Source organism: Streptopelia decaocto (genome assembly GCF_964273445.1).
Source record: "Streptopelia decaocto genome assembly, contig: SUPER_29_unloc_1, whole genome shotgun sequence".
NCBI lineage: Eukaryota > Metazoa > Chordata > Aves > Columbiformes > Columbidae > Streptopelia > Streptopelia decaocto.
Window position 1 is genome coordinate 49,802 of NW_028117344.1, and position 20,825 is coordinate 70,626.

Here is a 20,825-nt window from a genome sequence, read left to right on the forward strand (position 1 = left end):
GGTGACATGGGGACACAAGGGGACGTGGGGGGGACATCAGGGGACCTGGGGATGGGGGGACACTTGGGGACTTAGGAGGGACATTGGGGTCACTAGGGTGACACGAGAACATCAGGGGACATTGGGGGAACATGGGGGGACATGAGGGGACACGGGGGACATGGGGGGACATGGGGGGACATGAGGGGACATGGGGGGGACATGGGGGGACATGGCGCTCTGTCCCCACCTGCCACCAGAGCTGCTCGGCCTCGGCCACCGTCACCTCCAGGACGTCCCCGGGGCTGAGGCGCAGGGGGTCCCCAGGGACCCCGGCGGGGGGGGACACCCCCATATGGCTGCGTGGCCTCCATCTTGGGGAGCCCTGCAGGGGGGACAGTCCATGGGGAGGGACCCAGGCGTCCGGGTGTGGACCACCCCCAGCATGAGGACCCAGGTGTCCGGATGTGGACCCAGGTGTCCGGGTGTGGACCACCCCCAATATGGGGACCCAGGCGTCCGGGTGTGAACCCTCCCCTTTGCCCCTCACACGAGGACCCAGGCGTCCGGGGGACCCAGGCGTCCGGGCCGTGTCCTCACCCAGGTGTCCCGGCTCGGGCTGCGGCCGCGGCCACTTGTTCTGGGGACAACGAGACCCAGTCGGGACCCATTTCCACCCATTTTGACCCATTTCTGCCCATTTTGACCCTTTTCCCCCATTTTGACCCATTTTTCCTCATTTGGAGCCATTTCCCCCTATTTTGACCCATTCCTGCCCATTTTCACCCATTCCTGCCCATTTTGAGCCATTTCCCCCCATTTTGACCCATTCCCACCCATTTTGACCAGTTCCCACCCATTTTGACCCATTTCCCCCTATTTTGACTCATTCCCGTCCATTTTGACCCATTTCCCAACCATTTTGACCAGTTCCCGCCCATTTTGACCCATTCCCACCCATTTTGAGCCGTTTCCCCCCATTTTGACCCATTCCCACCCATTTTGACCCATTCCCAACCATTTTGACCCATTTCCCAACCATTTTGACCAGTTCCTGCCCATTTTGACCCATTTCCCCTATTTTGACCCATTTCCCCCTATTTTGACTCATTCCCACCCCTTTTGACCCGTTCCCGCCCATTTTGACCAGTTCCCGCCCATTTTGACCCATTTCCCCCTATTTTGACCCATTTCCCACCCCTTTTGAGCACTTCCCGCCCATTTTGACCCATTTCCCCCTATTTTGACTCATTCCCGCCCATTTTGACCCATTTCCCACCCATTTTGACCTATTCCCGCCCATTTCGACCCATTTCCCGCCCATTTTGACCCGTTCCCGCCCATTTTGACCCGATCCCGCCCATTTTGACCCGTTCCCGCCCATTTTGACCCATTTCCCACCCATTTTGACCACTTCCCGCCCATTTTGACCCATTTCCCCCTATTTTGACCCATTCCCACCCATTTTGACCAGTTCCCGCCCATTTTGACCCATTTCCCGCCCATTTCGACCCATTTCCCGCCCATTTTGACCCGTTCCCGCCCATTTTGACCCGTTCCCACCCATTTTGACCCATTTCCCACCCATTTTGACCCATTTCCCGCCCATTTTGACCCGTTCCCGCCCATTTTGACCCTTTTCCCGCCCATTTTGACCCGTTCCCGCCCATTTTGACCCATTTCCCGCCCATTTTGCCCCTTTTTTACCCATTTTGCCCCATTTTCACCCATTTTGCCCCATTTTCCCAGTTCCCGCCGGTACCTTCCGGGTTCCGGGGTCTGTGGAGAAGAGGAAACACTCATTACTGGGGTAATTAGCGCTAATTAACACTCATTAACACTCATTAACACCCATCAGCCATCTTGGGTCCCACAGTGCACTGCGCTTTGTCGGCCATCTTGGATCCCACAATCCCTGCTCATGGCGGCCATCTTGGATCCCCAATGCTCAGGTCGGCCATCTTGTATCCCACAATCCCCTGCTCGTGGCGGCCATCTTGGATCCCCTAATGCTCATGGTGGCCATCTTGGATCCCACAATCCCCTGCTCATGGCGGCCATCTTGGATCCTCTAATGCTCCTGTCGGCCATCTTGGATCCCACAATCCCTGGCTCTATTTCCGCCATCTTGCATCCCACAATCCCCTGCACCATATCCGCCATCTTGTATCCCAATAATGCTCACATCAGCCATCTTATATCCCACAATCCCTGGCTCTATGTCCGCCATATTGTATCCCACAATGCACTGTGCCATGTCAGCCATCTTGTACCCCACAATCCCGTGTTCACATCAGCCATCTTGTATCCAAAATGCCCTGCTCATGTCAGCCATCTTGTATCCCCTAATGCTCATGTCAGCCATCTTGGATCCCACAATCCCTGGCTCTGTGTCCGCCATCTTGGATCCCATATTGCTCATGTCGGCCATCTTGGATCCCACAATCCCTGGCTCTGTGTCCGCCATCTTGGATCCCCTAATGCTCATGTCAGCCATCTTGGATCCCACAATCCCTGGCTCTGTGTCCGCCATCTTGGATCCCATATTGCTCATGTCGGCCATCTTGGATCCCACAATCCCTGGCTCTGTGTCCGCCATCTTGTGTCCCCTAATGCTCATGTCGGCCATCTTGGATCCCACAATCCCTGGCTCTGTGTCCGCCATCTTGTGTCCCCTAATGCTCATGTCAGCCATCTTGGATCCCACAATCCCTGGCTCTGTGTCCGCCATCTTGGATCCCATAATGCTCATGTCAGCCATCTTGGATCCCACAATCCCTGGCTCTGTGTCCGCCATCTTGGATCCCATAATGCTCATGTCAGCCATCTTGGATCCCACAATCCCTGGCTCTGTGTCCGCCATCTTGGATCCCATATTGCTCATGTCGGCCATCTTGGATCCCACAATCCCTGGCTCTGTGTCTGCCATCTTGGATCCCATAATGCTCACATCAGCCATCTTGGATCCCACAATCCCTGGCTCTGTGTCCGCCATCTTGGATCCCATATTGCTCATGTCGGCCATCTTGGATCCCACAATCCCTGGCTCTGTGTCCGCCATCTTGTATCCCATAATGCTCACATCGGCCATCTTGGATCCCACAATCCCTGGCTCTGCATCCACCATCTTGTACCCCAAAGTCCCTTGCCCATGTCGGCCATCTTGTATCCCATATTGCTCATGTCGGCCATCTTGGATCCCACAATCCCTGGCTCTCTGTCTGCCATCTTGTATCCCATAATGCTCACATCAGCCATCTTGGATCCCACAATCCCTGGCTCTGTGTCCGCCATCTTGTATCCCATATTGCTCACGTCGGCCATCTTGGATCCCACAATCCCTGGCTCTGCATCCACCATCTTGTACCCCAAAATCCCTTGCCCATGTCGGCCATCTTGGATCCCATATTGCTCATGTCGGCCATCTTGGATCCCACAATCCCTGGCTCTGTGTCTGCCATCTTGGATCCCATAATACTCACATCGGCCATCTTGTACCCCACTCTGCATCCACCATCTTGTACCCCAAAATCCCTTGCCCGTGTCGGCCATCTTGTATCCCAATATACCCTGCTCACATCAGCCATCTTGTACCCCACAATCGCTGGCACTGTGTCCGCCATCTTGTCTCCCACAAGGCCCCGCTCCCCCAACCCTCTCTGCCCGTCCCATGATGCCGCTCACCAGCCCCGCCCTTCCCGCAGGGCCCCATCCTGCCCAGACACTCCTTGTGCGCGGGGGCGCGGCAGCGGCTGCAGCGATAGCCCTGGTAGAACGTGCCCCTGGGGACACGGGGGACACGGTGAGCACGAGGGGACGCCCCTGCGCCCCCACAGCCAATCCCGGGCCTCGAGCCCCCACATTGGCCTGGGCCCCGCCGGGATCAACCACCTTGGGTTTGAGCCGGCCCGGGATTGGCCCATGGTGGCCTTGGCCCACCTGGGACTCCGCCCACCCAACCTTAGACCCCAACCAACCTTTGACCCCACCCAACCATTGACCCCGCCCAACCATTGACCCCCCACCCAACCATTGACCCCACCCAACCATTGACCCCCACCCAACCCTTGACCCCCACCCAACCCTTGACCCCCACCCAACCATTGACCCCCCCCAACCATTGACCCCCACCCAACCATTGACCCCGCCCAACCATTGACCCCACCCAACCATTGACCCCACCCAACCATTGACCCCACCCAACCGTTGACTCCCACCCAACCCTTGACCCCACCCAACCATTGACCCCGCCCAACCATTGACCCCCCACCCAACCATTGACCCCACCCAACCATTGACCCCACCCAACCGTTGACTCCCACCCAACCATTGACCCCACCCAACCCTTGACCCCCACCCAACCCTTGACCCCATCCAACCATTGACCCCGCCCAACCATTGACCCCCCACCCAACCATTGACCCCACCCAACCATTGACCCCGCCCAACCATTGACCCCCCACCCAACCATTGACTCCCACCCAACCATTGACCCCCACCCAACCCTTGACCCCCACCCAACCATTGACCCCACCCAACCATTGACCCCACCCAACCGTTGACTCCCACCCAACCATTGACCCCACCCAACCATTGACCCCGCCCAACCATTGACCCCCCACCCAACCATTGACCCCACCCAACCATTGACTCCCACCCAACCATTGACCCCGCCCAACCATTGACCCCCCACCCAACCATTGACCCCACCCAACCATTGACTCCCACCCAACCATTGACCCCGCCCAACCATTGACCCCCCACCCAACCATTGACCCCACCCAACCATTGACCCCACCCAACCGTTGACTCCCACCCAACCATTGACCCCATCCAACCATTGACCCCACCCAACCGTTGACTCCCACCCAACCATTGACCCCACCCAACCGTTGACCCCACCCAACCGTTGACTCCCACCCAACCATTGACTCCCACCCAACCATTGACCCCGCCCAACCATTGACCCCCCACCCAACCATTGACCCCACCCAACCATTGACCCCGCCCAATCATTGACCCCATCCAACCATCGACCCCCACCCAACCATCGACCTCCACCCAACCCTTGACCCCCCCACCCAACCATTGACCCCACCCAACCCTTGACCCCCCCACCCAATCATTGACCCCCACCCAGCCTTCAACCCCACCCAACCATTGACCCCACCCAACCCTTGACCCCCACCCAACCATTGACCCCCACCCAACCCTTGACCCCCACCCAACCATTGACCCCACCCAACCATTGACCCCACCCAACCCTTGACCCCGCCCAACCCTTGACCCCCACCCAACCACTGACCCCATCCAATCATTGACTCCCACCCAACCATTGACTCCCACCCAACCATTGACCCCCCCCAACCCTTGACCCCCACCCAACCATTGACCCCACCCAACCATTGACCCCACCCAACCATTGACCCCACCCAACCCTTGACCCCACTCAACCATTGACCCCGCTCAACCCTTGACCCCATCCAACCATTGACCCCGCCCAATCATTGACCCCTACCCAACCATCGACCCCACCCAACCATTGACCCCACCCAACCATTGACCCCACCCAACCATCGACCTCCACCCAACCTTTGACTCCACCCAATCCTTGACCCCCACCCAACCCTTGACCCCTTTTGACCCCACCCAACCTTTGACCTCCACCCAACCCTTGACCCCACCCAACTCTTGACTCCACCCAACCATTGGCCAACCTTGACCTCCACCCCCCAAATCCCCTTCTCCATATCACCCTGTCCCCCCCAGAATGGGTCATAATTTTGGGGGTCCCACCTCAACAACATCTGGCAGGCCCTGCAGGACGTGGTCTCCTCGAAGGAAAACATCTGGAACTCGTGCCCATCGGCCAACGCGTGTTCGGGGAAGATGTTGGAGCTACCAAGAGACGTGGGGGATGTGAGGCTGCTGGGGGGCAAATTGTCTCTCCCCCAGGGCCACCAATGAGGACGGGACCCCCACCCATGGGTGCTGGGCACCTACAGGGCCATCTCGAACTGTTCCAGCCACTTCTTCTTCAGCTCGTGGGTCTTGAAGAAGAGCTCGTAGCCTTGGAGCCCGGCGGTGGCGATGAGCAGGAACGTGTGGCTCCACTGCGGGGAACGGGGCTCAGCGGCGCCCGGACGCCTGGGTTCCTCACCCCCGGACGCCTGGGTTCCTCACCACCCGGATGCCTGGGTTCCCCACCCCCAGACACCTGGGGCCACCAGGATTTGTCCATGTCCACCAAGGACATGGACACTTGAGCCACCAAGGATCTGGATGTTGAGGGCCACCAGATATGGACACTTGGGCCACCAAGGACGTGGACACCTGGGCCACCAGACCTGGACACTTGGGGCCACCAAGGACATGGACACTTGGTCCCACCAGACCTGGACCTTTGGGGTGCCAGATGTAGACACTTGGGCAACCAAGGACTTGGACACTTGGGTCACCAGGGTCCTGGATGTTGAGGTCCACCAAATGTGGACACCTGGGCCACCAGATCTGGACACTTGGGCCACCAAGGACTTGGATACTTGGGGCCACCACATGTGGACACTTGGGCCACAAAGGACTTGGCTACTTGGGCCACCAGATGTGGATACTTGGGCCACCAAGGACTTGGCTACTTGGGCCACCAGATGTGGACACTTGGGCCACCAAGGACTTGGACACTTGGGCCACCAGACCTGGACACTTGGGGCCATCAAGGACTTAGATACTTGGGGCCACCAGATGTGGACACTTGGGCCACCAAGGACTTGGATACTTGGGCCACCAGACCTGGACACTTGGGGCCATCAAGGACTTAGATACTTGGGGCCACCAGATGTGGACACTTGGGCCACCAAGGACTTGGCTACTTGGGCCACCAGATGTGGACACTTGGGCCACCAAGGACTTGGATACTTGGGCTGCCAGATGTGGACACTTGGGCCACTGAAGACTTTGTGCCAACCAGACCTGGCTGTTGGGCCACCAGACCTGTCCTTTGGGCCACCACCCGTTCCCCATGATACCTTCTTGCCGTCACGGGGCCCGACGCCACCGTCGCGCAGCTGGTGGCTCTGCAGGTCCACCACGTCCTTGGCCTCATAGTTGTCCCCACGGCGCTTGCAGATGATCAGGGCCTTGTCCAGGAGGAACCCGTACCTGGGGACACGGACGCAGGTGACACCGTGGCCACCAAACACCTCGGGGTGTCCCCGGGGCCACCAAGTGCCTCAGGGTGTCCCCAAGGTGTCCTTGTGTTCCCATCTGTCTGGCCCTGTGGGTGTCCCTGTGGTGTCCCCAGGTTCTTGTGGTGTCCCCATGGTGTCCCCTTGGGTGTCCCCATCTCCCTGTGGTGTCCCCACGGTGTCTCCTTGGGCATCCCCATGTTCTTGTGGTGTCCCCATGGGTCTCTCCATGGTGTCCCCATGTTCCTGTGGTGTCCCCTTGGGTGTCCCCAAGGGTGTCCTCAGGTTCTGGTGGTGTCCCCATTCTCCTTGTGGTGTCTCCATGGTGTCCCCATGTCCCCGTGGGTCTCCCTGTGGTGTCCCTTTGTTCCTTTGGTGTCCCCATGGAGTCTCCTTGGGTGTCCCCATGTCCCTATGGGTCTCCCTGTGGTGTCCCCATGTTCTTGTGGTGTCCCCATTCTCTTTGTGTTGTCTCCATGGTGTCCCCATGTCCCTATGGGTCTCCCTGTGGTGTCCCCATGTCCCTGCGGATGTCCCTGTGGTGTTCCCATGTTCTTGTGGTGTCCCCATGTTCTTGTGGTGTCCCCATGGGTCTCCCCATGATGTCCCCATGTCCCTGTGGTTGTCCCCATGGGTATTCCCATGTTCTTGTGGTTGTCCCTATGGGTCTCCCTGTGATGTCCCCATGTCCCCATGGGTCTCCCCGCGGTGTCCCCATGTCCCCGTCCCACCTGTCCACCTTGGAGCGCCTCTCGGTGCTGGAGACCTTCAGCTCCCCGTCGATTTTGGGGCGACCGAACTGAGCCAGGGACTGCGGCTGCACGGGGACATGGGGGGATATGGGGACATTGGGAGGACATGGGGTGACATGGGGACAGGGAGATATGGGGCTACATGGGGTCATGGGGGGACATGGGGACAATGGGGGCACATGGGGCGACATGGGGACAGGGGGATATGGGGGTACATGGGGATATGGGGACATGGGGGGACATGGGGGACAGAAGGAACATGGGGAACATGGGGACATGAGGGGACATCATGGGGACATGGGGATATGGGGGACATGGGGGACATGGGGGGACATGGGGACGTGGGGATATGGGACACATGGACATGGGGACATGGGGACAGGGGGACATGGGGGACAGGGGGAACATGGGGACATGAGGGGACATGGGGGGACATGGGGATATGGGGGACCATGTGGATATGGGGACATGGGGATATGAGGGACATGGGGGGACATGGGGGGACATGGGGGACATGGGGGGACATGGGGTTATGGGCACATGGGGGATATGGGGACATGGGGGATATGGGGACATGAGGGGACATGGGGACATGGGGATATGGGACACATGGACATGGGGACATGGGGGGACATGGGGACGTGGGGATATGGGGATATGGGGACATGGAGACATGGGGATATGGGGGGACATGGGGACATGGGGATATGGGGGGACATGGGGGATATGGGGACATGGGGACACGGGCGGACATGGGGACACGGGGGGACACAGGGGACACGGGGGACGTGAGGGACATGGAGGGGACACAGGGACATAAGGGGGATCCCAGGGGGTTTCGGGGTCCCCACCATGTTGTGCAGACAGAGCTGGACACTGGGGCAGTTTGGGGGTGCAGAGGCAGTTTTGGGGGGTCCCAGGGGCTTTGGGGGGCTTTGGGGGATCTCGGGGTGTTTGGGGGGTCCCGCGGGGGGGTTTTGGGGTCCCGGGGGGTTTCGGGGTCCCCACCATGTTGTGCAGACACAGCTGGACGCTCGTCAGCTGTTTGAGGGTCTCGTTGTCCCGTTTCACCTCGTTCACACATTGAGCCAAATCCTGGGGGGCACAGTCAGACCCCCCCCCAAAAAACAACACCCCCAGGGACCCCCCAGGACACCCCAAAAAACACCAGGACGCCTCAACCCCCCCCCCCCCCGACACCCTACATTCCCCAGACACCCCAGGACACCCCAAAACCCCCAGGACTCCCCCAAACCTCCCCAGGGACCCCCCAAAGCCCCAGGACCCCCCAGACACCCCAAGATCCCCCTGAGACCCCCCAAAACCCATCAGGACCCCCTAAGATACCCCAGGACCCCCAAAACCCACCAGGATCCCCCAAAATCCCCCAGGACCCCCCCAACACCCCCCAAGTAACCCCAGGACTCCCAAGACCCCCCTGGAACCCCCCAAAATCTCCCAAGACCCCCCCCAAAACCCATCAGAACCCCCTAAGACACCCCCAAACCTCCCCAAGACCCCTCAGGACCCTCTGGGACCCCCTAAAGCTCCCCCAATATCCCCCAGGACCCCCCAATATGCCCCTGGGTCCCCCCCAAAACTCCTCAGAACCCCCTAAGACCCCCCCAAGGTGTCTCCAGGACCCCCCAAAACCCCCCAAACTTCCCCAAGATGCCCCCAGGATCCCCCCCTGGACCCCCCAAAATCCCCCAGGACCCCCCCCCAGATCCCCCCAACTACCTCCAGGATCCCCCAAACCCCCCCCAGAACCCCCAAGACCCCCCAAACTTCCCCAAGACCCCCCCCAGGACCCCCCAAAACCACCCAGGACCCCCCAAATCCACCCTCATGGCGTCCAGCGCCCCCCGCAGGTTCTCCCGCTCCGTTGGCTCCGGGGTCAACTTCACCAGCTCCTGGGGGTCAGAGGTCAGAGGTCACGGCAGGGACCCAGGCGTCCGGGCCCCCCCTCCCCCGCCGAGGGACAATGGGTAGAACCACCCCACAGTGGGACCCAGGTGTGCCCCAAGGGACCCAGGCGTGCCCACACATCCCTGAGGGACCCAGGCGTGCCCAGAGGGACCCAGGTGTGCCCCAAGGGACCCAGGCATTCCCCTGAGGACCTAGAGGACCCAGGCATGCCCCAGAGGACCCAGGTATCCCTTTTCTTCCCAAAGGGACCCAGGCATTCCCTCAAATCCCTGAGGGACCCAGGCATGCCTCAAGGGACCCAAGTGTGTCCCCACATTCCCAAGGGACCCAGGCATGCCCCCACATCCCCAAGGGACCCAGGCATGCCCCTTCCTCCCCAAGGGACCCAGGCATGCCCCAGAGGACCCAGGCATACCCCTTCCTCCCCAAGGGACCCAGACATGTCCCAAGGGACCCAGGCATGCCCCATAGGACCCAGGCGTGCCCCTTCCTCCACAAGGAACCCAGGCGTGACCCAGAGAACACAGGGGACCCAGGCATGCCCCTCATTCTCCAAGGGACCCAGTCATGCCCCAAGGGACCCAGGCATCCCCCTCCCTCCCCAGAGGACCCAGGCATGCCCCTTCTGCCCCAAGGGACCCAGGCATGCCCCAGAGGACCCAGGCATGCCCCTTCCTCCCCAAGGGACCCAGGCATGCCCCAGGGGACCCAGGCGTGCCCCGGGGCCAGACCTGCAGCAGCAGGTGGTACTTGAGCACTCGCTGCATCGGCACCATCAGCAGATCCCGCAGGGAGAAGCGCCCGTTGTTGGCTCGTTGGGAGCACTCCTGGGGTCACGGGGGGTCACAGGGGTCACAGGGGGTCAAGGGGGTCAAGGGGGTCATGGGGGTCACAGGGGTCACCAGGGTCACAGGGGTCAAGGGGGGTCACAAGGGTCAAGGGAGTCATAGGGGTCATGTGGGGTCAAGGTTGTCACAAGGGTCATGTGGGGTCACAGGGGTCATGGGAGATCACAGGGGTCATGGGGGTCACAGGGGGTCAAGGGAGGTCATGTGGGGTCACAGGGGTCACAAGGGTCATGTGGGGTCAAAGGGGTCATGTGGGGTCATGGGGGTCATGGGGGTCACAGGGATCAGGAGGGTCACAGGGGTCAAGGGGGGGTCACGGGGGTCACAGGGGTCAAGGGGGGGCATGGGGATCATGTGGGGTCACAGGGGTCAAGGGGTCACAGGTGTCATGGGGTCACAGGGTCAAGGGTTGTCACGGGGTCAAGGGGTCATGGGGGGTCATGTAGGGTCAAGGGGGTCACAGAGGTTGGGGGGGTGGGGTTCCCATGGAAGGGACCCAGGTGTCCGAGTGCACCCGCAGTTTCATGGGGAGCTTTTGGGGGGGGGGATTTGGGGGTTAATGGGAGATTTGGGGGTTCAAGGGGGGTTTGGGGGGGTCCCATGGAAGGGACCCAGGCGTCCGGGCGCACCCGCAGCTTCATGCGCAGGTCGGTGTTGGTGGCCAACTGGTCCAGGCGCCGGGCGGCCGACTCCACTTGGCTACAGTAGCGGCCATAGAGCAGGAACCTGTGGGCAAAAAACACCCCAAATCCACCCAAAACGTGGCCAAATTGAACTCAAAATGCCCTTGAGGTTGGACCTGAAACGGCCCTGAAGTTGGGCCCAAAATGGAGAGAATTGGGCCCAAAAATCAGCCCTGGAATAGACACAAATGGACCCAAAATTGGGCACAAAATGGTTGGGGTTGGAGTTGGTAACAGGCCCAAAATGGATTCAAAAATTGGACCCAAAATGGATCCAGAATTGGACCTGAAATGGACAGAATTGCCCCCAAAATGGGCCTGAAGTTGGGCCCAAAATGGAGAGAATTTGGCCCAAAAATCAGCCATGAAATAGACTCAAATTGATCCCAAAATGGACCCAAAATTGGGCCCAAAATGTTTGGGATTAAACCTGGTAACAGACCCAAAAAGGATCCAAAATTGGACCCAAAATGGATCCAAAATTGGACCTGAAATGGACAGAATTGTCCCCAAAATGGACCTGAAGTTGGACCTGAAGTTGGGCCCAAAATGGAGAGAATTGGACCCAAAAGTCAGTCCTGGAATAGACACAAATGGACCCCAAATTGGGCACAAAATGGTTGGGGTTGGAAACAGGCCCAAAATGGAGAGAAAAGAACACAAAATGGATCCAGAATTGGACCTGAAATGGACAGAATTGCCCCCAAAATGGGCCTGAACTTGGGCCCAAAATGGAGAGAATTTGGCCCAAAAATCAGCCATGAAATAGCCCCAAATTGACCCCAAAATGGACCCAAAATTGGGCCCAAAATGTTTGGGATTAAACCTGGTAACAGACCCAAAAAGGATCCAAAATTGGACCCAAAATGGATCCAAAATTGGACCTGAAATGGACAGAATTGCCCCCAAAATGGACCTGAAGTTGGACCTGAAGTTGGGCCCAAAATGGAGAGAATTGGGCCCAAAAGTCAGTCCTGGAATAGACACAAATGGACCCAAAATTGGGCACAAAATGGTTGGGGTTGGAAACAGGCCCAAAATGGAGAGAAATGGACCCAAAATGGATCCAGAATTGGACCTGAAATGGACAGAATTGCCCCCAAAATGGACCTGAAGTTGGACCTGAAGTTGGGCCCAAAATGGAGAGAATTGGACCCAAAAATCAGCCCTGGAATAGACACAAATGGACCCAAAGTTGGGCACAAAATGGTTGGGGTTGGAAACAGGCCCAAAATGGAGAGAAAAGAACACAAAATGGATCCAGAATTGGACCTGAAATGGACAGAATTGCCCCCAAAATGGGCCTGAACTTGGGCCCAAAATGGAGAGAATTTGGCCCAAAAATCAGCCATGAAATAGCCCCAAATTGACCCCAAAATGGACCCAAAATTGGGCCCAAAATGGTTGGGATTGGAGCTGGTATCAGGCCCAAAATGGATCCAAAAATTGGACCCAAAATGGATCCAAAATTGGACCTGAAATGGACAGAATTGTCCCCAAAATGGACCTGAAGTTGGACCTGAAGTTGGGCCCAAAATGGAGAGAATTGGGCCCAAAAGTCAGTCCTGGAATAGACACAAATGGACCCAAAATTGGGCCCAAAATGGTTGGGATTGGAGCTGGTAACAGACCCAAAAAGGATCCAAAATTGGACCCAAAATGGATCCAAAATTGGACCTGAAATGGACAGAATTGTCCCCAAAATGGGCTTGAAGTTGGATGTGAAATGGCCCTGAAGTTGGGCCCAAAATGGAGAGAATTGGACCCAAAAATCAGCCCTGAAATAGCCCCAAATGGACCCCAAAATAGACCCCAAACAATAGGCCATAAAATGGGCCTCTCCCAGTGCCCCCAGTTCCTCCCAGTTCCCCCCAGTACATCCCGGTCTCCCCAGTTCCCCCCAGTGCTCCCAGTAACTCGCCCCCCGGTTCCTCCCAGTTCCTCCCAGTTCCTCCCAGTACATCCCAGTCTCCCCAGTTCCCCCCAGTGCTCCCAGTAACCCCTCCCCAGTTCCTCCCAGTTCCTCCCAGTTCCCCCAGTACCTCTTCTTGTAGGTCAGGAACAGGGGGGGCAGCCCGCGGGCCCCCCCAGTGCTCCCAGTTGCTCCCAGTATCCCCCGCAGCTCCCCCAGGAATTGCTGGTGCAGCTGCAGCAGCTCCTGGGGGGGACACCCCAAAAAAGAGTCACTGGGAGCACTGGGATGTTACTGGGAGGACTGGGAAGGGTTACTGGGAGCACTGGGATGTTACTGGGATGTTACTGGGAGCATTGGGATGTTACTGGGAGCACTGGGATGTTACTGGGATGTTACTGGGAGCATTGGGATGTTACTGGGAGCACTGGGATGTTACTGGGATGTTACTGGGAGCATTGGGATGTTACTGGGAGCACTGGGATGTTACTGGGATGTTACTGGGATGTTACTGGGAGCATTGGGATGTTACTGGGAGCATTGGGATGTTACTGGGATGTTACTGGGATGTTACTGGGAGCATTGGGATGTTACTGGGAGCACTGGGATGTTACTGGGATGTTACTGGGAGCATTGGGATGTTACTGGGAGCACTGGGATGTTACTGGGATGTTACTGGGAGCATTGGGATGTTACTGGGAGCACTGGGATGTTACTGGTATGTTACTGGGAGCATTGGGATGTTACTGGGATGTTACTGGTATGTTACTGGGAGCACTGGGATGTTACCGGGATGTTACTGGGAGCATTGGGATGTTACTGGGAGCACTGGGATGTTACTGGTATGTTACTGGGAGCATTGGGATGTTACTGGGAGCACTGGGATGTTACTGGGATGTTACTGGGATGTTACTGGGAGCACTGGGATGTTACTGGGATGTTACTGGGAGCATTGGGATGTTACTGGGATGTTACTGGGATGTTACTGGGAGCACTGGGATGTTACTGGGATGTTACTGGGAGCATTGAGATGTTACTGGAAGCACTGAGATGTTACTGGGATGTTACTGGGAGCATTGGGATGTTACTGGGATGTTACTGGGAGCACTGGGAGGGTTACTGGGTGTTACTGGTCAGTACTGGGAGGTCACTGGTGTGACTGGTCGGGGTTACTGTGAGCACTGGGGGGTCACTGGTTGGTACTGGGAGCACTGAGAGGGGTTACTGGGAGCACTGGGGGGTCACTGGTCAGTACTGGGAGCACCGGGAGGGTTACTGGGAGCACTGGGAGGGGTTACTGGTGTTACTGGGAGCACTGGGAAGGTCACTGGTGTGCTGGGGTCACCTTGGTGTTGATGAACATGCTCTCCAGGTCCTGGGTCAGCAGGAAGTGCTGGAGGAACTGGGACTTACTGGGAGGGTTACTGGTGTTACTGGGAGCACTGGGAGGGGTTACTGGGGGGGTTACTGGTGTGACTGGTGTGCCGGGGTCACCTCGGTGTTGATGAACACGCTCTCCAGGTCCTGGGGCGGCAGGAAGTGCCGCAGCGGCCGCAGGAAGTGCTGGGGAACTGGGACTTACTGGGAGCACTGGGATGGGCACCAGGGAGCCCGGGGCCATGTCCCCAATAGCCCCGTGTCCCCATGTCCCCAGTATCCCCAATATCCACAATGTCCCCATGTCCCCCCATGTCCCCCATGTCCCAAACAACCCCATTGTCCCCAACATCCCCATTGTCCCCATCATCCCCAATGTCCCCCGTGTTCCTAATGTCCCCCAGTGTCCCTTTATTTCCTTGATGTCCCCATGTCTCCAATGTCTCCCCACGTCCCCAACGTCCCCAACATCCCCCATGTCCCCAATGTCACCCCAATGTCCCCATGTCCCCGTGTTCCCAATGTCCCCCAACATCCTCCATGTCCCAATGTCCCCAATGTCCCCATGTCCTCAGTGTCCCCAGCTACCCCAATGTCCTCAATGTCCCCCCTTGTCCCTCCATGTCCCCAATGTCCCCATTGTCCCCAACATCCCCGTGTCCCCAGTGTCCCCAACATCCCAAACATCCCCATTATCCCCCATGTCCTCATTGTCCCCAATGTACCCATTGTCCCCCATGTCCCCATTGTCCCCAACATCCTCAATGTCCCCCACATCTCCATGTCCCACTGTCCCCAGTGTCTCCATGTCCACAATGTCCCCATTGTCCCCAACATCCCCATGTCCCCAGTGTCCCCGTTGTCCCCAACACCCCAAACATCCCCATTATCCCCCATGTCCCCATTGTCCCCCATGTCCCCATTGTCCCCAACATCCTCAATATCCCCCACATCTCCATGTCCCACTGTCCCCAGTGTCTCCATGTCTGCAACGTCCCCATTGTCCCCAACATCCCCATGTCCCCAGTGTCCCCATTGTCCCCAACATCCCAAACATCCCCGTTATCCCCCATGTCCCCATTGTCCCCAATGTCCCCATTGTCCCCCATGTCCCCATTGTCCCCAACATCCTCAATGTCCCCCACATCTCCATGTCCCACTGTCCCCAGTGTCTCCATGTCCGCAACGTCCCCATTGTCCCCAACATCCCCATTGTCCCCAATGTCCCCAACATCCCCATTGTCCCCAATGTCCCCATTGTCCCCAATGTCCCCACCTGGCAGATGCTCTCCAGGGTCTGTGTGTACTTCTCCTCCGTCTGCCGCAGCTCCTGGAGGCAGCAAAGCCGCCGATCCAGCTCCTTCTGCAAATACAGGGGACCCAGGCGTCCGGGAGAGGGACCCAGGCATCCGGGAAGCGGACCCAGGCGTCCGGGAAGGGGAGGTGACACCCACGGTGGCCGTCGGTGGCTCCGATCGCATCAGGTCCTCGTAGATGTCATCCCCGTCGTCCCCTTCGGCCTCCACGCAGTCGTACAGCTCATCATCCTCCTCGGCCGTGTCGCTGCGTTCCCAGTATGGACCAGTATGGCCCAGTATGGACCAGTGTGCCCCGCGAGCCCCCATAGAGCCCCCCAACCTATCCCCAGTATGGACCAGTATGGACCAGTGTGCCCCATGAGGCCCCATAGAGCCCCCCAACCTATCCCCAGTATGGACCAGTATGGACCAGTATCCCCCTCAAATGCCCCCTGGAGTCCCCCAACCTATCCCCAGTATGAACCAGTATGGACCCGTATGGCCCACAAGCCCCTCTAGAGCCCCTTAAGCTGCCCCCAGTATGGCCCAGTATCCCCCTCAAGCCCCCCTAGAGACACTTAAGCTGTTCCCAGTATGGACCAGTATGGACCAGTATGGACCAGAATGTCCCACTCACTCGATGAGGTCGGACAGGCCGCTGTAGATGTCATCGTCCCCAATGCAGTCCTCAGTGGGGAAGGGCCTGGGTAGGGGGGACACAACCCGGACGCCTGGGTCCCTTGGGCCCCGGACGCCTGGGTCCCTCAAGGCCCTGGATGCCTGGGTCCCTTGAGCCCTGGACCCCTGGGTCCCTTGAGCCCCGGACACCTGGGTCCCTCAAGCCCCGGACACCTGGGTCCCTCAAAGCTCGGATGCCTGGGTCCCTCAGGAAGGGGTCCTGGACGCCTGGGTCCTTCAAGGCCCGGACACCTGGGTCCCTCGAGCCCCGGACGCCTGGGTCCCTCGAGGCCCATACGCCTGGGTCCCTCAAAGCTCGGATGCCTGGGTCCCTCAGGAAAGGGTCCCGGATGCCTGGGTCCCTTGACCCTGGACGCCTGGGTCCCTTGAGCCCCGGACGCCTGGGTCCCTTGAGTCCCGGACGCCTGGGTCCCCTCCACTCACGTGAGGCCTTTGCTCTGAGCGATGGGCGTCCAGGAGATGGTCGACAGGGTGTCAATGACCTGGGGACACACAGGGGACATCGAGAGTCGGACACCTGGGTCCCTCCCGGACGCCTGGGTCCCCCCCGGACGCCTGGGTCCCCACCTTGCCGAAGTCCTGGACGTCGAAGAGGTCGAAGGCCCCGAAGAGCCGGTGCTTGGGCAGCCCCAACTTGTCGGTGCAGGCGCTCAGGAAGGTGCGGATGTTCCTCAGGCACAGGAACTGCGGTGGCACCGTCACCGTGTCACCCCCGTGTCACCACCGTGTCACCCTGACCCCCATCGGCGCCCCCCTTGGCACCGTCATGGCCATCGGCACCGTCATCCCATCGTCATCACCACTGGTGGCATCTCTGTCATTGTCACCGTCATCCCATCATCATCACCGCTGTTGGTGGCATCTCTGTCTTTGTCACCGTCATCCCATAATTGTCACCACCATTGGTGGCATCTCTGTTATTGTCACCATCAACCCTCTTGTCACCCCCATCGTCACCATTGACCCTCTTGTCACCATTGTCACCATCAACCCTCTTGTCACCATTGTTACCCCCATCACCACCATCTGTCATTGTCACCATCAACCCTCTTGTCACCTTTGTCACCCCCATCACCATCTGTCGTTGTCACCATCAACCCTCTTGTCACCATTGTCACCGCCATTGCCACCATCTGTAATTGTCACCATCGACAATCTTGTCACCATTGACCCTCTTGTCACCATTGTCACCCCCATCGCCACCATTGACCCTCTTGTCACCATTGCCACCATCTGTCATTGTCACCATCAACCCTCTTGTCACCCTTGTCACTGCCATTCCCACCATCTGTCCTTGTCACCATTGACAATCTTGTCACCATTCCCACCATCTGTCCTTGTCACCATTGACCCTCTTGTCACCATTGTCACGCCCATCACCACCATTATCCCCATTGCCACCACTGACCCTCTTGTCACCATTGCCAACATCTACCATTGTCACCATCAACCCTCTTGTCACCGTTGTCACCCCCATTCCCACCATCTGTCATTGTCACCATTGACCCTCTTGTCACCCTCATCACTACCATTATCCCCATTGTCACCATCAACCCTCTTGTCACCATTGTCACCCCCATTCCCACCATCTGTCCTTGTCACCATTGACCCTCTTGTCACCCTTGTCACCCCCATTCCCACCATCTGTTATTGTCACCATTGACCTCTTGTCACCATTGTCACCCTCATTCCCACCATCTGTCATTGTCACCATTGACACTCTTGTCACCATTGACCCTCTTGTCACCATTGTCACCCCCATTCCCACCATCTGTCCTTGTCACCATTGACCCTCTTGTCACCATTGTCACCCCCATTCCCACCATCTGTCATTGTCACCATTGACCCTCTTGTCACCCCCATCACCACCATTATCCCCATTGTCACCATCGACCCTCTTGTCACCATCACTCCCATTCCCACCACAGTCCCCATCCCCCCGTTGTCCCCATATTGTCCCCATCCCCCAGGCCGGGTCTCACCTGTGACATCTGCGGGCGGGGACAGATGTCGTGCGGGGACACGGCGTGGGGCAGGAGGGCGTTGAGGAGGTGACACAGCAGGACCCCGTCCCGCAGCGCCTGCGCCAGGTCCCACACGTGGCCCTCGGGGCCGCTGGCGCGGTGAGCGGCCGGGAGCACCCGCGCGGCCACCAGCCACCGCGCGCACTGCCGCCACGCCTCCATGGCGCCCGCCGCTCCGGCGGGACGTGCGCTGGGGTCTGGGCAGCGGCCAATGGGGATGGGGCTTGGTGGGACCACCCTAGGACGGAGCCAATGGAGATGGAGCTTGGTGGGACCACCTAGAAGAAGTTGGTGGAGGTAGGGCCTGGTGTGACCACTCTGGGAAGGAGCTAATGGAGATGGGTCTTGGTGGGACCACTCTAGGAAGAAGCCAATGGAGATGGGTCTTGGTGGGACCACTCTAGGAAGAAGCCAATGGAGATGGGTCTTGGTGGCAGCACTCTAGGAAGAAGCCAATGGAGATGGGTCCTGGTGGGACCACTCTAGGAAGAAGCCAATGGAGATGGGTCTTGGTGGGACCACTCTAGGAAGAAGCCAATGGAGATGAGTCCTGGTGGGATGAAGTCTGGGGAGGAGCCAATGGAAATAGATCTTGGTGGGATGGGGTCCAGGAAGAAGCCAATGGAGATGAGTCCTGGTGGGATGGAGTCTGGGGAGGAGCCAATGGAAATAGATCTTGGTGGGATGGGGTCCAGGAAGAAGCCAATGGAGATGGGTCTTGGTGGGATGGGGTCCCAGTAGCCAATGGAGATGGGTCTTGGTGGGATGGGGTCCCAGTAGCCAATGGAGATGGGTCTTGGTGGGATGGGGTCCCAGTAGCCAATGGAGATGGGTCTTGGTGGGATGGTGTCCAAATAGCCAATAGAGATGGGTCCTGGTGGGATGGGGTTCAGGAAGAAGCCAATGGAGATGGGTCCAGGTGGGACCACTCTAGGATGGAGCCAATGGAAATGGGGCTTGGTGGGACCACCCTGGAGGTGATGGAGATGGATCTTAGTGGGATGGTGTCCAAGTAGCCAATGGAGATGGGTCTTGGTGGGATGGTGTCCAAGTAGCCAAAGGAGATGGGTCTTCAATCACTTCTGGGTAGGGTCCTCCAACTGGGGGGTCCTTCCCCCCAAAACTACCATGTCTGGTGAGGAACCAATAGAGATGCGGCCCTGGTGGGACGTTGTCCACGTACCTGCTGGAGTTGGGTCCAGGTGGGACCACTTGGAGGATGAAACCAACAGAGATGAGACCTCGTGGGGTGTTCTCTAGGGAGCTGATGGAGATGAGGTCCAGGTGGGATGATTTCTTCTGAGGAATCAATGGAGATGGATCTTCAATCACTTCTGGGGAGGGTCCCACATCCGGGGGGTCCTTCCCCCCCAAAACCCACCACGATTGAAGAGGAACCAATAGAGATGAGGCCTTGGTGGGATGTTCTCCAAGCAGTCGATGGAGATGAGGTCCAGGTGGAGCCACTTCTGTTAAGGAACCAATGGGGACGAGTCTTCAACCACTTCTGGGGAGGGTCCCACAGCTGGGGGGTCCTTCCCCCCCAAAACCCACCACGATTAAGGAGGAACCGCTGGAGATGAGGCCTTGGTGGCCCTGTTGAGGAACCGGAGCCGGAAGGTGATGGTGCTGGTGCTTCTGCGCCTGCGCCCACGGGGGCCAATGGGAGCCCCGAGGCAGCGGCCGGATGCCGGGGTCCCTCCCGCAGCCGGGGAGGAGCCGCCGCTCCCCGGGGGGCCCCAATGTGGTCACGGCTTGTGGGGGAATGAGGGGCCCATGGGTGGACCCAGGCGTCCGGGAGTTGTGGGGACCCAGGCGTTCGGGGCTTGTTGGGGGCCCCAGGGGGGACCCAGGCGTCCGGGAGTTGTGGGGGACCCAGGCATCCGGGAATCGTGGGGGACCCAGGCGTCCAGGAGTTGTGGGGACCCAGGTGTTCAGGTCATGTTGGGGGCCCCAGGGGGGACCCAGGCATCCACGTGTTATGGGGACCCAGGCGTTCGGGGCCTGTTGGGGGACCCAGGGGGGACCCAGGCATCCGGGAGTAAAACGGAACCCAGGCGTCCGGGAGCTGTGGGGACCCAGGCGTTCGGGGTGTGTTGGGGGCCCCAGGGGGGACTCAGGCATCCGCGACTCGTGGGGG

General features: G+C 58.7%; 1 protein-coding gene across 1 annotated transcript in view; it reads right to left on the reverse strand.

The window, feature by feature from the left end:
* LOC309450826 (proto-oncogene vav-like) overlaps positions 1 to 18,859 on the reverse strand; it is a 24,174-nt gene extending 5,315 nt beyond the window's left edge. Inside the window, 20 exon segments of the mRNA XM_082076444.1 lie at positions 230 to 293; positions 295 to 364; positions 3,615 to 3,663; positions 3,665 to 3,761; positions 5,776 to 5,877; positions 5,983 to 6,092; positions 7,005 to 7,137; positions 7,895 to 7,980; positions 8,924 to 9,010; positions 9,760 to 9,828; positions 10,576 to 10,671; positions 11,322 to 11,418; positions 13,418 to 13,533; positions 14,782 to 14,850; positions 15,941 to 16,027; positions 16,119 to 16,227; positions 16,600 to 16,665; positions 17,085 to 17,143; positions 17,229 to 17,345; positions 18,644 to 18,859. Of these exon segments, the coding sequence (XP_081932570.1) occupies positions 230 to 293; positions 295 to 364; positions 3,615 to 3,663; positions 3,665 to 3,761; positions 5,776 to 5,877; positions 5,983 to 6,092; positions 7,005 to 7,137; positions 7,895 to 7,980; positions 8,924 to 9,010; positions 9,760 to 9,828; positions 10,576 to 10,671; positions 11,322 to 11,418; positions 13,418 to 13,533; positions 14,782 to 14,850; positions 15,941 to 16,027; positions 16,119 to 16,227; positions 16,600 to 16,665; positions 17,085 to 17,143; positions 17,229 to 17,345; positions 18,644 to 18,847 (1,887 nt within the window). The 5' untranslated portion in view covers positions 18,848 to 18,859.
* Between the last annotated feature and the right edge of the window lie 1,966 nt (positions 18,860 to 20,825).